Source organism: Delphinus delphis, chromosome 15, assembly GCF_949987515.2.
Source record: "Delphinus delphis chromosome 15, mDelDel1.2, whole genome shotgun sequence".
NCBI lineage: Eukaryota > Metazoa > Chordata > Mammalia > Artiodactyla > Delphinidae > Delphinus > Delphinus delphis.
In genome coordinates this window covers 71,772,385-71,789,398 of record NC_082697.1, presented here as the reverse complement: position 1 = coordinate 71,789,398, position 17,014 = coordinate 71,772,385, and the positions used below count along the sequence as shown (strand labels likewise).

Genomic DNA, 17,014 nt, shown 5'->3' with positions numbered 1-17,014 from the left:
ATCCCATTTTTGCAGTCAGGTCCCTCTGCTGTTCTTCCTCGTCACTGCTCTCCTCAATTGCTTTCTTTGAGGCTCGCTTTGGATTCTCATCCTCGGCTGGACTGACTTCTGCTGCCATCCCATTCTTTGCTGGGAGGCCGAAGCAGTCTGGACTGGAGGCTGCAGAGCTGGGCTCTGGAATGTGGAGAGAAGAGGAGGTTGGGACAGGTTCCTCCTGTCCCTTCTCCCTCCACTTGGGATTGGTTGCCTTGAATCCTGCTCTGACGGAGGGAAGGGCAGTAGGAAACAGCTCTCACTCCACCCTGTTCCTGGCTCCTGACTCACGGGCCACGCGCCCCTCACCTAAGGCCTTGGAACATAACACACGCACAATAAATACCTTTAACATGAACCAACTATGCACAAGGCACTAACCTGACTCCGAATTGAAACGGAACCTTTTTCTCGCTGGGTCACGGCAGGGGATGGAGAGACCTCTTGGCCTTCTTGGCAACGTCGAGCCTCTTTTTCCCTGCCACCCGCCTTCCTCCACCTGTGTGTGCATCAAGAGAGCATCACGTGTATCAAGGTTGTGTTCTGCCCCACCGCTCTCAGGCCCCCTCCTCCACGGCCACACCCCCCGCCTGCGGTGGCCCAGGCTCGGGCCCACACCTGCATCTTCAGCAGCTCCTCCTCCACTAGCCGCTTCAGCGTCTGCTTCTCCTCGGGCTCCAGGTGGGTCGCGGCCCGCGTGAGCCAAGAACCTCCGCCGCACGATGGAGTGCGTAAGCGTGGCTGCGGAAACACGTGTCACGACGGAGTCCCTGTCCCGCCCCCTACCCTTTACAACCCCGCCTCCAACCTCCGGTGCACCTGAGGTCCGGGCGGCCTTGGAAGAACGTACGGGTAAACTCCTGCATCTCCCGAGCCATTTTGCTCCACCTGATACCGGCGGCTCCCGCCGTTTTTCTTCTCGGAAGAAAAACGTTTGACAGGAGCTTGCGCAACGCGCAGTATCGTGGCGCCGTGAGGTGGAAGACCGTTGAGTATCCGTCACGGGCCGCTTGGACCCAAAACTTTGCGAGACAAAACTTGCCTTCCGCGGGCAGTTGGAGAGTCTCGCGGTTCCTTCCTTTTCTTAGAACGAATCTCTTCTGAAGGAGAATTCTCGTTAGAAACCGATTGGGAGCCGGCTACACCTTTGGATGTAACAATCAACCCGGGACGCTGCCTCTGTTCGTGGTCACGGGCAGCAACTAGGCATCTGTGATTTTGAAAGACAGAAGGAAAAGGGCGTCCTCGCCAGGAGACTAGGAATCCGAGGAGGAATGCGTTCTCGTGGCTTCAAATCGCTAAGCACATTTCGAATCAGTAAGGGTGCCCTCCAGCGTCCGCCATCTTTGTGACATCATCGCGTCGCCGCGGCGCCATTTTTAGCGTATCCCCTGGAAGCAACGTTCCTTTCCCGGTATTCCCCGGGAGGGCAGCCGGTGTGGTTACGATTCCTAGGCGCGGGGCACGGCGGGAGTTGTAGTCCCAGCGGATACAGCCCAGCCGACTCTCCGGAAGTGGAGGTGGGAGAGGCCGGGCTGAGCCGGCTCGGGGTAGCCCGGCTCCCGGCCAGTGCTGGGGCGCTTCTCCCGGGGCGGGTCATGAACGGGCCGGCGGACGGCGAAGTGGACTACAAGAAGAAATACCGGAACCTGAAGCGGAAGCTCAAATTCCTCATCTACGTGAGTGCTGGGGTGGTGAGGCGGTGGGGGGTGAGGCCTGGCGCTCGTAAGACTTCAGTTTACCTGTGTGTGAAGAGAGTAGGGCGAGCTGTGGCCGGCGTCCGGGCTCCATTTACGGACGGCCGTTGGCTCAGCTCCCACCTTGCCGGTAATACAGGAACACGAGTGCTTCCAGGAGGAACTGAGGAAGGCGCAGAGGAAATTGCTGAAGGTGTCCCGGGACAAGAGGTGAGACACGTTGAGGGGAGGAGGGAGGCCAGCGGGTGATGTGGCTCCTGTGGACCTGCATTCGGACCCCATCCTGGAATGGGCCACAAATGCATGATAACTGCCTCGGGGCTGTTGTGAGGCTCCAACAGGCCAGCTGGAAGGGACGAGGGCCCAGGAGAACATTGCAGAGATGGGAGTAAACACTCTTGTTCTCTCCGCCCCCTCCCTTAGTTTCCTCCTAGACCGACTTTTGCAGTACGAGAACGTGGATGAAGACTCCTCTGGTGAGCAAGGTCGTGAAAAATTGGTGGAGGACATGCTCCTGGCACTCCAGCAAGCTTCCTGGGCCCTCCCTTTAGGCCGCGGAGGCCAATACAGCCTCCAATGGTTCTTAAGCCTAGTCGCTTGTCGTCCTCCTCACTATTCTTTCACTCAAGTATGACTGAGTATCTGCTGTATTTCAGGCAGTGGGCTTTGCACAGAGGATACAGTGGTAACCAAGATGGATAAAGCCTCTTGGAATTTGTATTCTCTTTGGGGGTAGTAAGTAAGCAAAGAAATAAACTAGAATTTTAGATTTGAAGAAGAAAATCAGGGTTACGTGGTAGGGATTGGAGTAGAACGGGGGTTGATAAACTTTCTCTGTAAAGGGCCAAGTAATAAGTATTTTAGGCTTTGCAGAACGTACAATTTCTGTTGCGCCTATACAGCTCTGCCTTTGTAGTGCAGAAGCAGCAATAGGTGAGTTGTAAATAAGTGAGTATGGCTGTGTTTCAATAAAACTTTATTTATGAATACTGAAATTTGAATATCATAAAACTTGCACGTCATGAAATATTTTTCTTCGGAGTTTCTTTTCTCCCAACGATTTAAAAATGTAAAAGCCGTTCTTAGTTACAGACCATACAAAAGTAGATGGCAGGCAACATCTTAATAAAGAATTCAAGAAAGGCTTTTTTCAGGAAGTAATGTTGGAGCTGGGACCTAGATAAGAAGAAGATGTGAAGATGAGTGAGAGATTTCCCACAGAGGGAGTCACAGATGCAGATTCCCTGAGGTAAAAACGTACCAGGTTTTTTGAGGAGAAGGGATGAAGCACATAAAGCACTGTTCTCAAACTTTTTTTGAGCACCGTTTACAACCAATAATAGATTTTACATCGCGACCAACCCCCACGTACTTACTTGCTTATAAAACAAAATTTAGTGAAATAATGTTAAGAGCCCTATATGCAGTTTGTTCTGATACTTTTTAGACTGATTTTTTTTTTCCATTTAGTGCTCGTTGTAAATCAATAAGTTGAATTTGTGACCCACTATTGGGTTGATACCCACAATTTGAAAAAGTCCTAAGGTGGGCCTTTGTGGCCCAGTTTTTCTCATAAGCCATGTCACATGCAATCACCTCTCTCCATGGTGTCTAGAGCAAGGGTCAGCAAAAAGCTAGCCAGATTGCTTGTTTTTGTTTTATTTACTTATTTATTTTTGGCTGCGTTGGGTGTTCATTGCTGCGTGCGGGTTTTCTCTAGTTGCGGCGAGTGGGGGCTACTCTTCGTTGCGGTGCGCGGGCTTATTGCAGTGGCTTCTCTTGTTGCGGAGCACGGGCTCTAGGCGCGCGGGCTTCAGTAGTTGCGGTTCACGGGCTCTAGAGCGCAGGCTCAGTAGTTGTGGCACACGGGCTTAAATGCTCCACGGCATGTGGGTTCTTCCTGGACCTGGGATCGAACCCATGCCCGTTGCATTGGCCAGCGGATTCTTAACCACTGCCCCACCAGAAAAGTCCCTAGATTGTTTGTTTTTGTAAATAATGTTTTATTAGAACATTGAACACCTATTCATTTACATATTATAGGAAGGCAGTGGATGAGGTCAAAGAAGTAGGTAGGAGCCAACTCATGTAGATCATGGCAAAATATGTGGCTTTCATTCTAGCTTCTCATTGCCTTCGTGTTCCTTCCTGGAGGTCTTTCAGTTAACTTGCTTTTGGAGGGGGACTTCAGGATAGGAGGCGTGAGGGAACCCAGCCTGTTTATGATCAGAGTGGGATATAGCTGAGAAACAAGAGCCAGAGACATAAGCCACCACTTATCTCCTGGAGAAGCCCACAGTGTGGTCAGGGAGACACCCATATATGACAATGTCCTAGCAGAGTGAGGAGAGCCGTGACCAGTGAGAGTAAAGGGTTCTGGAAGAGTCAGCCATCAACTGGGCCTGAGGGATTCTGGGAGACTTTTCAGAGAGGTGGCATTTAATCTACTTCTCTTTTTTTTTTTTTTGCGGTACGCGGGCCTCTCACCGCTGTGGCCTCTCCTGTTGCAGAGCACAGGCTCTGGACGCGTGGGCTCAGCCGCTCCGCGGCATGTGGGATCTTCCCGGACCGGGGCACGAACCTGCATCCCCTGCAGCGGCAGGCGGACTCCCAACCACTGTGCCACCGGGGAAGCCCTAATCTGCTTCTTAAAGGATCTATCTGAGCAGAGAAATCGGGAATAACGTATTTTACGTGTAAATGGTTATCTGTTAAGTGAATGATGGGCCTTCTAGGTAGAGGCACAAATCTGGGAAATGAATTTTGGTTTTGAGAAAATAGGTTGGTGTGATGTGAAGAATACAGTTTGGTTGGGAGACCAGAAGGGTGGGTTGGGGCTATATTAAGAAGCACTTCAAATGCTTCCAGGCATTGGGAAGGATGTGATCAGTTTTGCCTTTTATGTTGTTCTGTCCTTGGGGAGGACAGTGGGTGGCAGGAGAGGTGAGATTGCTTAGCAGGTGATTTTGACATGGTGCTGACCTGACCTCGTGACAGTTGGAATGGGGAGCAGTGAGTGAAGGTAGGAGAGATTTGAGGGGCAAATTACCAGGACCCTGCATATGTGGAGTGGGGCAGAGGTAAGCTCTGGACAGCTTAGGCAAATAAGGAGAGAATAGCATAAAATGGTCAGGAGTCAGAGGCCTGGGCTCAAGTCCCAGTCCAACACCTTCCTTTCTGAGCCTCCGTGACTGCATCTGAAAAGCGGAGGTGACGTCTTCCCTTTCCTCCTTGGATAGTTCTGAAGACAAGGAGAGGCAGTGAATGTCAAGCACCTGTTCAGAGCCTGGCACGTAGAAAATGCTTGCCAGTATATTACCAGGGAGGAGTCCAGGCAGGAATTAGGTCGTAAAGGACATTTTAAGGAAGCTGTGGGCCTCCCCAGAATACACCTGTGTGCCCTTCAGATTCCCCAGAACCCTTCCGTAGAGTTGAGATTACGCCCCTCTGGGGTAGACAGGGACTCCCACCCACTACTTACCAGCCCTCCCCCTCACAGACTCAGATGCCACTGCATCTTCAGATAACAGCGAGACAGAGGGGACATCCAAGTTGTCGGACACGCCAGCCCCTAAGAGGTGAGAAGAAGCCATCATTCTTCCCTGGAGGGTGGGGGGTGGGGGTTGGAGAGGGTACCTGGGCTGCCTCTTGCCTCTGACCCCCTCCCCTGTCCTTTCTCCAGGAAGAGAAGCCCTCCGCTGGGGGGTGCCCCCTCCCCCACCAGCCTCTCCCTGCCTCCTTCAACAGGGTTTCCCCTTCAGGCCTCTGGGGCCCCCTCCCCATACCTGAGCTCGGTGAGTTGGGGTCAAGGGTGGGAAATGGTCAGATGCCTGGGAATAAGGTGGGCATCATTTGGGCAGAGGGTCCAGGCCTCAGGGTGAAGCCAGCCCAGCGCCAAGAACATCTGTCTGGGTGTGGCCAGCAAGCGTGCCTCGGAGGGGTGTGAGTCGGGGCTGCCTACTTCTCTCTGGTGTAGGAATGGGGGACAGACGTGACTGAGGAGAGGAGACCCCAGGACACAGTCCTGCTGCTGTCCCCTCCCGTCTGTTCTCAGGAGCCACACTCATCACCATCTCTTGTTTTTCCATTCTTCCTCCTGTTTGCATTTCTTCCTTCTACCCCCACCCCATCCACTCCATTTCCCATCTCCATCCCCTCACTCCCGCCTGCAGCTGGCTTCCCCCACCTACCCCCCATTCCCTTCTGACTACCTGGCCCTGCAGCTGCCCGAGCCCAGCCCCCTGAGGCCCAAGCGGGAGAAACGGCCCCGCCTGCCCCGGAAACTCAAGGTACCCTGTTTGGGGGACGTTAGGGAGGGGCCAGAACGGCAGGACAGCCACCTGAGGGAGGCTCAGGACGGCTGGGGGCCTGTCCGAGAACGTTGAAGGGCTGATTTGGGGCTGCTGCTGGGGACCCAGCCCAGGGTTAGGCGCTGAGGGGCGGGTCGCAGAAGTCCTGGCTCCCAGGTTCCCTGTGAGACCAGTCAGGGCAAGCCCAGACTCGGGGAGCTCAGAGTGAAGGTGGCTGGGGGCCAGGCTCATTTTCACAAGTGTTCTGTATTGCCAGGCAGCCCCCAAGGAGGGGCAGAGTTGTGGGATCTAGAATCAAGTCAAGGTTGCACCACTTAGAAACCATGTGACCGTGACCCTCTAGGTCTCAGATTGTGTGTCTGTAAAGTGAGTGATCAAACCACGTGTAATCAGCCAGTGTTGCGGAGCGTCTACTGTGTACCAGGCACTGTGCTAGGTGCTGCAGATACAATAGCGAACAAAGCAGAAATCCCTGCTTTCATGGAGCCCATGTTCTCGAAGGGTAGGCAGGAAACAAGCAAGATAAATAGGTAACAATGTAGAAAAATAGATTCAGGTAAAGAGCGTGGGAAACACCAGAGTACATGGGGCTGATGTTTACAGTGGGGTGGTCAGAGACTTAAATGAGCAAAGCCCTCTGGCTCTCTGCAAAGTGTTTCATTCAGGAAGAACCAGCACAGGGGCCCTGGGGGTGGGTACGTGTTCGGCTTCTTCAAGGACTAGGAAGGAGGCCAGTGTGGTCGGAGGAGAGTGAGAGGGAGAGTGACCAGAGAGCAGGTCAGAACAGCACCTGAGGGGCAAGGCTGTGGAGGGCCTTGGAGGTATTGGGAAGTTTTTGGCTGGTACTGTGAGTGAAACGGGAGCCACTGGAGAAGGTGGGGCAGAGGGGCGTCTGATCTGATTGACATGTTAAGAAAATTGCTTGACACTGCAGTGAATAGGCTGATGGGTGGGGGGTCAGGATGGAAGTGGGGATACCAGTGAGGAGGCTCCTGCGGTCAACCAGGCAGCAGGGGGAAGAGTGAAAAGTGGGTGATGGGTCTCTTTCAAAGAATGAGCCCCAGGAAGAGCCGTGTGGGCTGTGAGAGAGAGGGGCGTTGAGGGTGACTCCAGGGGTTTTGGCCTGAGCAGCCAAAGAAGTGGCCCTTTTCTGAGTCGGGGAGGACTGTGGGAGGAGCAGGTTTGGGAAGGAAGGTGAGTTTGGCTTTGGATGTCTTGAGATGCTGTCTGGAAATGTCAACGAGACAACTGGGTGACGTGAGCCTGGGCCGCACGGGGGCCGTATTTGGAAGTCACGGGCAGGGAGGTGGATGGCGAGGAGAAGAGGTCTCTGCACCCTGAGCCCTGGGAGAGATGAGGAAACGGAAGGCACAGTGCCCTTCCAGCTCTGAGTCAAAGTGAAATAAGGACCGGGCTGGCAGCTCTCAAGTTGGGTGGACTGTAGACTCGAGACTCTGGAGCCAGAGGTGGAACGGGAGCCCTGCTTGTGGTTAGGAGTGTGGGTTCTGGAGTTCTAACCCCAGCTCTGCCACTCCCTCCCGCGTGACCGTGGCCCTTGAGCCTGGAAGATGAGTAGCTAATGGGTGACGATACTGCTCAGCTCCTGCTTCACGCTACTTGGCAGGGGTTCTGCTTCCTGGGCTGGGCGGACTGGTGGAGAAGGCACGGGCCAGAGAAACCTGGAGCAGAGCGTGGAGGCGTGGCGTGGGGTGCGCTTGGCAGTTCAGGGCTCTGAAGTGCTGGCTCCTGACCCAGAGGCGTGTCAGTGAGCTATGTTCGGGGCAGGCAGGGGAAAAGGGCCCAAACCAATGGCGGTGCATGGGGGAGGGGATAAATCAGGGACGGCCTCAAAGAACAGGTGACACTTGAGCCCAGGGTGAGATTTGGATATTCAGGCTGAGGCGGTTGTGGAAGGAAGGGGGGGACGCGGCAAAAGCGGTGTTTGGGCTGGAGCCGGAGGGGTGAGAGAGAGCGAACAGCGTAGGAAGGATAGGGTGGGTCAGGTCATAGAAGGCTGGGTGTCCTATGAGGAGAGTGGGGGTCCCTGAAGTTTCTGGGTGTGGTGGTGTGAGGAGAGGGGAGGGGACGCTGTGAAGACTGAAGCAGGTCAGTCAGGAGCCTGGGCCTCACCCGTTTTAGCTGGGTTTCCTCCACGCACTCGCCGTGCGACTTGGGCGCGTCATTTAACTCTCAGAGCCTCCGCTTGCTCCTCTGTTCGGTGGGGTCATTGTGAGGATAAAATGAGGTAAGAGAGAGAAAACACTTAGCCTGGTGCCTTGTCCCTAGTACGCCACAGATAAGCATTCACTACCGTGGGTCACGCTGAGGAGGCCATGAAGTCAGTCCAAGCAGGGGTAGTACATGGGGCCTCGGGTAGGTAATCAAGAGGTGGTGGCCAGAGGAGGGGGACAGTCATGCCACCGGCCTTTTCAGTCGTGCGTGTGCATCTGCTCCCGTGTGTGCACATGAGTGCCTGGTACTGGGTGCAAGGGTGCTGTTCAGAGCTGGGCTTCCTGTCATCCATCCTGGCAGACCCCAGTCGCCCGAGGTACAAACCCACTCTGGCCCTCCATGCCACCCTAGGAACAGCGGCGGTGAGGGGGCCACCTTGAGAAGCAGAGAGTAGGCCACAGGGGCCCGAATGTGTTAAGGCAATCAGAAGGGCCACTGTGAAGACTACTGCCATCCCCGCACCCGGGGCCAGACTGGACACTGCCTGGTGGGGACCTGGCAGGCCTGTGCCTTCAAACCTCCATTTCCAAGCCTCCGTTTCCTCCTCTGGCTGATGACCTCTCCTCCCTTCCAGGGTGGTCGGAATGGTGAGAGATCATTAATGGAAGTCACCTGGCACATACTAGGTGCTCAGTTTGTGCCTACAGGCAAAGCAGGAGGCCCACAGATCTCTGGGAAGGATTCAGAAGGACCTGGCAGGGGTGGGACTGGAGGGTTGGGCAGGACAGAGGCCACTTCCCAGCCTCAGAGCACAAAGCAGGACCTTTGACAAATAGAAAAGGACAGTCCAGGTGGAAGGACTGGCCTGTTCTCAGGCACTGCCTGTCCTGAGGGCAGCGAGGAGCCGGAGGCCCCCGAGTACAGGAGTGACGCGCTCAGGTCTGTGTTCTAGAGAGCTTACTCTGGCTGCAGTGCGGAGGAGGAGCTGGATCTGGGAGAGGCTGAAGGCAGGGAGTCCAGGTGAGCTGAGAGGAGGGCCTGGCCTAGGCCGGTGGCTCTGGGGATCCCAAAGAGGGGCCCCTCCCAGACACAAGAGGTAGAAGCCTCGCACGGCCGGGGGTGAAGACCTTTGACACCCTCCACCAAACCAGTGAGCCCTGCAGGAGGAGGAGGGAGAGGAGGCCAGTGTGGCAGGTGGTACTGGAGGTGCCCAGAGGCGGGCAGGCAGGCACTCCAGGCTGGCTCTGGCTCTGGCTGCTATCCCAGGGGCAGCCACAGTGCCTGACTGGCAAGGGCAGGGCCCGGCCTTTCCCTCCTGGTTTCCCATGAGACTCTCTCCACCGCCACCCTCATCAGCACTTCCATCACCAACCCTCACCCCCACGCACTTGCTGGTGTGAGACTCTGCAGGGCTGAGGTGGGGCAGGCTCCCTGATTCCAGCCGTGGCTGGCCTGGCTGTGTCCACTACCCCTTGAATGAGCCTTTGCCCCCTTGCCCATCCCCTGGAACTGTCTTAAGGGGCAGTGCCAGCCTCCTGGAGGTCCCAGTGCCTCCCTGACAGGCCCTCCCTGTGTTTCTCCCCGCTGCTGCAGATGGCGGTAGGACCCCCCGACTGCCCCGTGGGAGGGCCGCTGACCTTCCCAGGCCGGGGTTCTGGGGCCGGCGTGGGGGCAGCCCTGGCCCCACTGCCCCCACCCAAGATGCCTCCCCCTACGATCCTGAGCGCCGTCCCTCGGCAGATGTTCAGCGATGCAGGCAGCGGGGACGACGCCCTGGACGGGGATGATGACCTGGTGATCGACATCCCGGAGTGAACCCCTCTGCCTGACCCCCTGCCCAGCGCCCTCTGTGTCAGCACACATGAGCCCCCAGCTTCCGCAGAGACGTTTATTGACGCCCGGTTGCCATGCTGTGGCCACTGACACAATCAGAAAAGGCGTAAACATGCATGAATGTCCCCCAGAAGGTGGGCCCTCTCCAGGGAGGGCAAGGGCCCTGCCTTCACATCCCAGCCCAATCCAGGGGACAGTTATTTAAATGAGTGGGCCAGGAGCATCTGCCACCTCTCAGAGAGGCAGAGACCCTGCGGTGGCCCCCCACTTAAAAGGGCAGCTGTACAGGGCTCGGTGGTGGTGGTTTTTTTAATGAAGATTCTGCATTAAAGGAGTGCCTCTTTTTGTGTGTGTCATTTTCATTTTTGGAAACCTCCTCCTCCAAACCCCCCCTAATCCGACCTCCTCCCTGGAGGGGAGGGGGCCGGGCAGCCTGGAGAGGCAGGAGAGAGGAGCAGCAGCCGGGTCCTTGGGGCAGGGGCACTGTGGGATCCCCCTGCAGGTGTGCTCTGGATGGGTGGTTTGCATATTTGTCTGTTGTAGCGAGTCAGGCAGGAGGAAGTTTGCATATGTGAATATAGATCTCCACAGTCCCTCACAAGAAGACAGACCCACGGTCACGGAGACACGAAACAAGACAAGTAGTGCGGGGTGGGGCCTCCACCCCGTGTAAACGTGCAACACACTCGTGCGAAGGCTGCCTACTGGGCCCAGCCCTGAGGGCCCTGTGCTGGGCGGCCGCTGTCCTGCTCAGGCTGAGGGCAGGGCTCCGGCTGCCGGGGGCAACTGGCTGGTCAAGGTGTGCCAGCGCTCCAGAGCTGCATCCGGCTGCTGCAGACAGTCGCTCCAGTGCTTCCGGGCCTCTCTCCGGGCGCCTGGCCCCAGGGCCACGCCACCTGGGAGCAGTAGAGGCAGGCAAGATCAGGGCCGGGCTCACTGCCGGGCTGCCCTCCATCAGCACCACCCAGCAGGCTCCTCCCTCACCGATGAAGTCGTTGGATTTGCCAATGTCATAGTCCCAGACTGTGACTTCCAGAGTCTTGCTGGCCAGAGTGGAGAGCTCCATCTCGTAGAAGAACTCCTGGGACAGGGCAAGCGACACCTTCCATGAGGCTCTGCCCCCACTCCCAGCCCCAGCCCCGCTCGATTTCTGGCCTCTGCCCCATTTACCTCATTAAATTCCGGGTTTAGAGTCTTCTTCTTCACACGTGTTTTGTGCTTGGATTTCTTATCCACGTCTGGCCTCAGGTACCTGCCGAGGGGGAGGAGGGACGGGTGGGGCAGCAGGTCAGTCAGGGACAGGCCAGGCCCAGAAGAGGACGGGGCTGGTGGCAAGTCCCTGGGGAGGGGAGGGTGGGCCTCGGGGCAGGGCGAGGGCTCACGTCTTGACGTAGGGGTCAGAGTAGCCGTTGACGTCCATGGCAGCCAGGTGGGCGCAGCGCACGATGCCCACCAGCAGCCCGCGGCGCCGAGAACTATAGCTGAGGCTCAGCAGGATGCGCCCGCGCTCTTCCAGCAGCCCAGGCCCCTGCTCCACCTGCTCCAGCTGCCAGCAGACGCGGGCGTCAGCCGGCACCCTCACCACCTCCCGCCCAGATGCGGTCCCTGTGGGTGGCTCACCTCCTTCAGGTAACAGGAGATGCCCCTCAGCGCCACAGACATGGAAGAGGGTGAAGCCAGCTGAGGGGGCAAAGAGAAAGTTCTGGAAACCTGATCTCCCCAGGGCCCCCTTCCCGTGGTACCCCGCAGCCTGGCACAGACCGGGACCTGGCGCTCAAGGCAGATGTTAAAATGCTTCTTCTGTGAAGGCTTGAGGCGGCGGAGGGGTACACGGATCTCCCCGATGAACTCGTTGTGGCTCAGCTTGTCTTCATCACAGACGGAGATCCTGGTAGGGAACTGCAGGGTCAAGGCCCCCTGGGGTACTTGAGCCCCACTCCAGTTTGGGAGAAAGGTCCTCCGACTGAACTCTGAACACTCGAGGCTGGTCCCAGCTCTGCCCTAAATAGTCTACACCTCACTTGTAAAATGGGCTGTCTCAGGGCTGTGTGGGGAGCACCAGGCCTGGAGCTGGGGGAGGATGTTTTGATTTGCCCTGTTCCTCTGCGCCTCCCTTTCCAGCTGCCCAGGCTGTCCCCGGCCTATCAGGGCCTGCTCGGCTCCTTGAGGAAGCCCTCACAAACCTTGGGAACGCGACCACACACACACACACACACACACACACACACACACACACACACACACAGCCTCCATTCAGGGCCTGGGGACAGGATCCAACTGAACATGCACAGGGTGTGCACTGGTGGATGTGGGTCACGGGTCCAGGATGTAAGAGCTAGAAGGGCCTGAAGGAGCCTTGAGCAGTTGGACCAGGAGCACATACCTCCCCCTAGAGCCCCTGTCCTTTCCTGTGTGGAGCAGGGAGCCAGCCTGGGAGAGACTCATGAACCCAGCAAGTAAGAGATTATTGCTTTTACTTCCATCCGTCTCGGTCTGCAGCCCCTTTCCCTGCCTTCTGCTGTGACACTCTCGAGCAGCTGTGTCATGCAGAGGTGTTCAATTCCCAGCTCTGCCACCTAGCAACCACATGACCTTGAGCAAGTCACTTAACCTCCCTAAGCCTCATTCCCGTTTCTGTCGCTTGAGACTTCACTCCTTAGAGATGTTAGGGAGACAAGGGCAGCAGAATGGGCAGACCTCTGCTGCATAGGTCTGACTTAAGTCAGGGGCTCTGAGAAGGGGTCTCAGTGAGCAGGGAAAGATTGCAGGAGGAGGCAGAGCCTCAAATGATGAGTGGGATTTAGGCCGGCAGAGAGAGGAAGCAGGGAGAGACACGACAGGCAAAGGTCAGGAGATAGGAACCCGACCAGTCGCAAGAGGGCGGTCCTCTGTTGGAGGAGCAGTAGGAGCTATTTGGAGGGCAGGAACCCAGGGGAACATTCTGGCCTGCTCCCGAAGGGGACAGGGAGCCACTGATGGTTCTAGAGCATCCGAGGGCTTAATGGGAGGTGGGTCGACCAACCAAAGAAGGTTCCAATGACAGTTGTCCCCAAGGAGGTGCTGAGCTGGACTCGTTGGTAACCGGGAGGACAGACCCCTCACCTGAGCACCTTGTGGGTGATGTCATCATCTGTGATTCCGCTGTACGTCAGGTCCTCATTCCACACGGGATTCAGCGTGTTCCTCTGAGTCTTAGTTTTTAGCTTATTGGCCTTAGGTGTGGGGACGAAGGGTTCACAGTACATGTCCCCCAGACCCACAGAGGCTGGAGGCAGACGAAGGCTGGGGGCACACCCACAAGCTGGGTCAGGCTGGGGGGCGAGGGTAGGGGGAGGCCGTTACCTTGCAGGCTCCAGGCAGCAGGTGCAGTTTGACGTAGGGGTCGGCCAGGCCATTGAAATCCATGGGCTTGAGGCCCTGGGGAGGAGGGGAGGGAAGAGGGCTGTGAGGTCCCAGCCTGCCCACCCTCCCTCCCTCTCTCTGTAGTGTGGACCCTTGGGGGCGGGAGAGCCAAGATGGGTGCTGGGAGAGGAGCAGGAGTCAGGCCTGGGGAAGGGAAAGGAGAATGGAAACGCACCCCTCTCAGGGTAGGAGGCAAACAGGGCCAGGGCTCTCGGGAGGCAGGGAGTACCCACCTTGGCCCTGAGGATACTACAGTGCAGAGTGCAGGAAGCCTGGTCGTAGAGAAGGTCAAACTCCAGCGTGCCCAGGGCGGCTGGAGAAGAGGGAAGAGGTAACCTGAGTCCGTGCGTAAAGACAGGTGTGTGTGAGAGACAGGTGGGCAGGCCTGCTACGTGTGCCAGCTGTGAAGGTTTGTGCGTGTCTGTGCCTGTCAGCCTGCTTGTGTGTGCACGTCTGGGTCCCTGGCTGGGCTGCAACTGGTGCTCTGTGGGTGGTTGAGTGTCTCAGCAGAAATATTGAATATTGAGCCTAGCTGAACCTGTAATCTCCACTGACTGCAGCTGTGGGGGCGGTGCCCGCCGCCTCCCCACCCCCAGCAGGGCCCCATCCCCTTCCCACAAGCCTGGAGGCCCCCATTAGCACCCTGGGCCCTTCAAGCCCGCAGACTCACTGGTATCATCCGAGTCATAGCTGTCCACCTCAGCTCCATCCTCGGGCGTGGTGGCCCCAAGGAGGGCTGCAGGGGGTGCCAGGGCCAGGGGGCCCAGATGAGCAGGGGCCTCTCCGAAGCCCCCGCCACCCCCTTCAGGTCCTGGTCCCCGGCGGGGGAAGTAGTCAGAGATCTGGCGGATGGGCCGGATGGGCCCCGGGCACACGTTGATGGCCATGTGCTCCTGGATGTTGATGGTCATGCGGTCGCCCCTGCGGCCCCTCATGCAGCACCCCTGGCTGGGGGAGGGAGGTTCGAGAGAGCTTGAGCCCGGGGCTGACTTCTCAAACCTACCCGTCTGCTGGCTGAGGGCCAGGCGGCACCCGCCAGGGTCTGTGGGCCCTCACTGGCCTCCCTTCCTAGGTGCTGAGGGAGAGGGCAGCCTGTGCCCGCTGACGGGCAGGCAGAAGGCCTGGGCCCTCCAGACCCCAAGCTGTGCTCCATGGGGCTGGGCTGCCAGCCCACTCCCCCCAGATAGGTCCTGGCTCCACCTCAGCCTTGCCCACTTTCCTCTAGATTGTCCCTCTGTCCTCTTCCCAGCGCCAGCCCCTCATTCTGGGCTTCTGTCTGCCCTGGGTCCTCTACCCCTGAAGCTGCCCCCTAGGCCCCCTCCTCTGTCTTTCTGAGGCTCTGACTATCCTTCTGCACCAGGCGCCTGTCTGGTCTGGGGGTCACCCACCTCTTAGGTTTTCACTTCCCACTGTCCCTTCGTTCAGCCCCAGGATCTGCCCGCCTGCCTGGGCCCCCATCCGCTGCCATCCAAGGTGAGGACCCCTGCCTCAGATGCTTCCTCCTGAAACTGGCTCTCCAGAGGAGCCAGAAATTACAGCCTCCGGAGAGCTAAACACCCCCAGGGGCACACACAGGCTAACACACACTCACCCTCACCCTCTCGCCCCCGGCAGCCCAGCCCCCTGCACCTGTCTCTGCGCCTCCAACAGGTGCCCAAGCACTGGGGGGCCAGCGGGTGCGAGCTGGGCGGTGGCAGCCGGCGATTCCCAAGGCGGCCGGCGAGAAGAGCGCCGAGTCCGGCAGTCTGAGCCGAGAGGGAGGGAGAGCAGGAGAAAGTGCGGGGAGGAGGGGGTGAGCGAGGTGGAGGCGAGGATGCAGCCGGCGCAGGCGGCGCGGGGCGGGGAGGGGCGGACGGAGGCTGGGGAGGGGGCGGGACTCTCCCGCCGGCGCCCGCCCGGGCACACTTAGGAGCGCACACGGGTGCACACACATTCACGGGCAGGCTGACACACGCATCTTGCACGGACACTCCCGCGCACACGCCTGTGCCCACGTGCGCACACCACAGTCATGCACAAACCCAGACACGCGCTGGCACACTCACCCAGGAGAACTTCGCACACACACGCTCGCAGACACACGGGCTCCCTGCGCCGCCAGGAACCCACAGTGAGAACTGCCCGGTGTTCCCCAACTCCTCCCCGCGCCGCCCCCGCGCCGAGCCGGCGGAGCCTCCCTCCGCCCTTCTCTCCTAGCTTCCCTCCCGGGTCTCCAGGGCAGACCACCGGCCTGGTTGCCATGGCGACGCCGGCTCCTCCTCCCTCCCCGCCCCCTACCTCGCGCGTCCTTATGCCCCTCCTCCGCAGAGAGCGCTTGGAGGATGGGGGGAGGGTGTCTGGCCCTCCCCTACCAAATATCCGTAGGGGCGGGGCCTGTGGGGGCGGGGCTTAGAGATCCGCAGTGACCCAGGAACGGGCTGGGGAAGGGGGTCTGATCCGCCTACGGTCCCAGGTTTGAAATCTCGGGGTCTCGGACCCTGGCTGGGAAACCTGAGAGTCTGAGGCCTGAGGCTGTGGCCTTCCCCCCACGCCTCCTTCCATTAGTTGTTCAGGATTCTCTCCTGTGACCCAACCCAGCCCCCGAGGGTCCAAGTCCCCTTCTCAGGGATGGCATCTCCTTTGCGAATCCGCCTTCCCTCACCCTCCCATCTCCAGTTGTCCCTCAGGTGGAGCGGAGCGTGGGGTTTCGCTCTGAATGCCTCAGAGCCCTGCAGGCCTTCCTCCGCTCTCTGCTGTCTCTCACCTGAGCCCTGTCACCTGCCTGTCAGTCTAACTCCAGCCTTTGATCTTGGCTCTCCTTTGTCCAAAACTTGCCAGCCCCCAATGACAAAGTCCTCACAGTGACCTGATTCAAGGCCCTTCAGCCCAAGACCCTGACTTCTCTAATCTCATCCCCCGTGCTCATCTTGCTGGCTCTCAGGACCATTACTTGCGGTTCCCAGAACACACCTGGATCTCTCAGACCTGTGGACCTTTGCTCATACAAGTTCCTCAGCCTGGAAGATCTTTCCTTTCTTCAGGGGTCATCCTGGACCCCCTCTTCCTAAGAGACTTACTGGAACATCTCCCCACCCCCAGCCCAGCTCCCAGCTTCCAGTGCTGTCTCTGGTTTGTCATGTCTGTTTCCATTTCTGTCTCCCCCACTACTGGGGAGCAGAGGCTGCCGCATGCTAGGCCTGGCACTAGTTTGGCATCACTAAATATTGTGATTTTAGGTTGCATAGCAATGTGAATATACTTAACATTGCTGAACTTTGTGCCTGAAAACAGCTAAGATACAACTATTCATTCATATGTGTATTTTTACCCCAATTTTTTTAAAGTAATAGAAATGTAAAACCAAACTATGCTGAGATACCACTTGTCACCCATCAAATGGTGAAATTCAAAGCAAATGTTAACACACAGTGTTGGTGAGGCTGTGAGTAAATGGGCACCACCTCTGTAGCTGAAACGGAGCAGGACCCTAGGTCTTTGCCCCTCCGTGTCCTCAGCCTGCCTTTTGTCTGTGGGAAAACTTTAGCCAAACAATAAGTTTAGGGCTTTCCTGGTGGCGCAGTGGTTAAG

The 17,014-nt window shown here is 57.7% G+C and overlaps 3 protein-coding genes across 9 annotated transcripts in view; 1 reads left to right on the top strand and 2 right to left on the bottom strand.

Moving 5' to 3' along the window:
• Positions 1-928, bottom strand: part of HIRIP3 (HIRA interacting protein 3) — a 1,519-nt gene extending 591 nt beyond the window's left edge. The window contains 4 exon segments of the mRNA XM_060032049.1: positions 415-532; positions 652-720; positions 722-774; positions 851-928. Coding sequence (XP_059888032.1) covers positions 415-532; positions 652-720; positions 722-774; positions 851-911 — 301 coding nt within the window. The 5' untranslated portion in view covers positions 912-928.
• A 266-nt stretch (positions 929-1,194) lies between these two features.
• INO80E (INO80 complex subunit E) lies at positions 1,195-10,388 on the top strand. Of its 4 annotated transcripts, XM_060032048.1 has the most exons (8): positions 1,195-1,712; positions 1,870-1,940; positions 2,154-2,206; positions 5,230-5,308; positions 5,413-5,524; positions 5,903-6,019; positions 9,165-9,232; positions 9,806-9,948. In XM_060032048.1, the coding sequence occupies exons 1-8, from the start codon at positions 1,632-1,634 to the stop codon at positions 9,813-9,815; spliced, it is 591 nt and encodes a 196-aa protein (XP_059888031.1). In that variant the 5' UTR covers positions 1,195-1,631; the 3' UTR covers positions 9,816-9,948. The 4 variants fall into 4 exon arrangements, with proteins under 4 accessions (XP_059888031.1, XP_059888029.1, XP_059888028.1 ...); XM_060032046.1 differs by lacking the exon at positions 9,165-9,232 and having other exon boundaries at positions 5,954-6,019; positions 9,806-10,388; XM_060032045.1 differs by lacking the exon at positions 9,165-9,232 and having other exon boundaries at positions 9,806-10,388.
• Positions 10,389-10,530: 142 nt separating this feature from the next.
• Positions 10,531-15,590, bottom strand: DOC2A (double C2 domain alpha). Of its 4 annotated transcripts, none has more exons than XM_060032042.1 (11): positions 15,493-15,590; positions 15,039-15,192; positions 14,118-14,395; positions 13,681-13,760; positions 13,388-13,462; positions 13,148-13,257; positions 11,666-11,933; positions 11,428-11,591; positions 11,216-11,297; positions 11,030-11,126; positions 10,531-10,941 (listed from the first exon to the last, which is right to left on the bottom strand). In XM_060032042.1, exons 3-11 carry the CDS (start codon positions 14,380-14,382, stop codon positions 10,796-10,798), a joined length of 1,287 nt encoding a protein of 428 aa, XP_059888025.1. In that variant the 5' UTR covers positions 14,383-14,395; positions 15,039-15,192; positions 15,493-15,590; the 3' UTR covers positions 10,531-10,795. The 4 variants fall into 4 exon arrangements, with proteins under 4 accessions (XP_059888025.1, XP_059888026.1, XP_059888024.1 ...); XM_060032043.1 differs by having other exon boundaries at positions 15,045-15,192; positions 15,493-15,584; XM_060032041.1 differs by having other exon boundaries at positions 15,077-15,192; positions 15,493-15,584.
• Positions 15,591-17,014: the final 1,424 nt, after the last annotated feature.

Excerpts from the sequence above, each read along its gene's own strand:
- DOC2A (XM_060032042.1), bottom strand. The coding sequence starts at position 14,382 with ATGAGGGGCCGCAGGGGCGACCGCATGACCATCAACATCCAGGAGCAC. Across the intron at positions 13,258-13,387 it reads TGCTGCCTGGAGCCTGCAAG|GCCAATAAGCTAAAAACTAA; the intron begins GTAACGGCCTCC and ends CCCACACCTAAG. Across the intron at positions 11,298-11,427 it reads TCTGACCCCTACGTCAAGAC|GTACCTGAGGCCAGACGTGG; the intron begins GTGAGCCCTCGC and ends CCCCCTCGGCAG.
- INO80E (XM_060032045.1), top strand. The coding sequence starts at position 1,632 with ATGAACGGGCCGGCGGACGGCGAAGTGGACTACAAGAAGAAATACCGG. Across the intron at positions 1,941-2,153 it reads AAGGTGTCCCGGGACAAGAG|TTTCCTCCTAGACCGACTTT; the intron begins GTGAGACACGTT and ends CCCCTCCCTTAG. Across the intron at positions 5,309-5,412 it reads GACACGCCAGCCCCTAAGAG|GAAGAGAAGCCCTCCGCTGG; the intron begins GTGAGAAGAAGC and ends TCCTTTCTCCAG.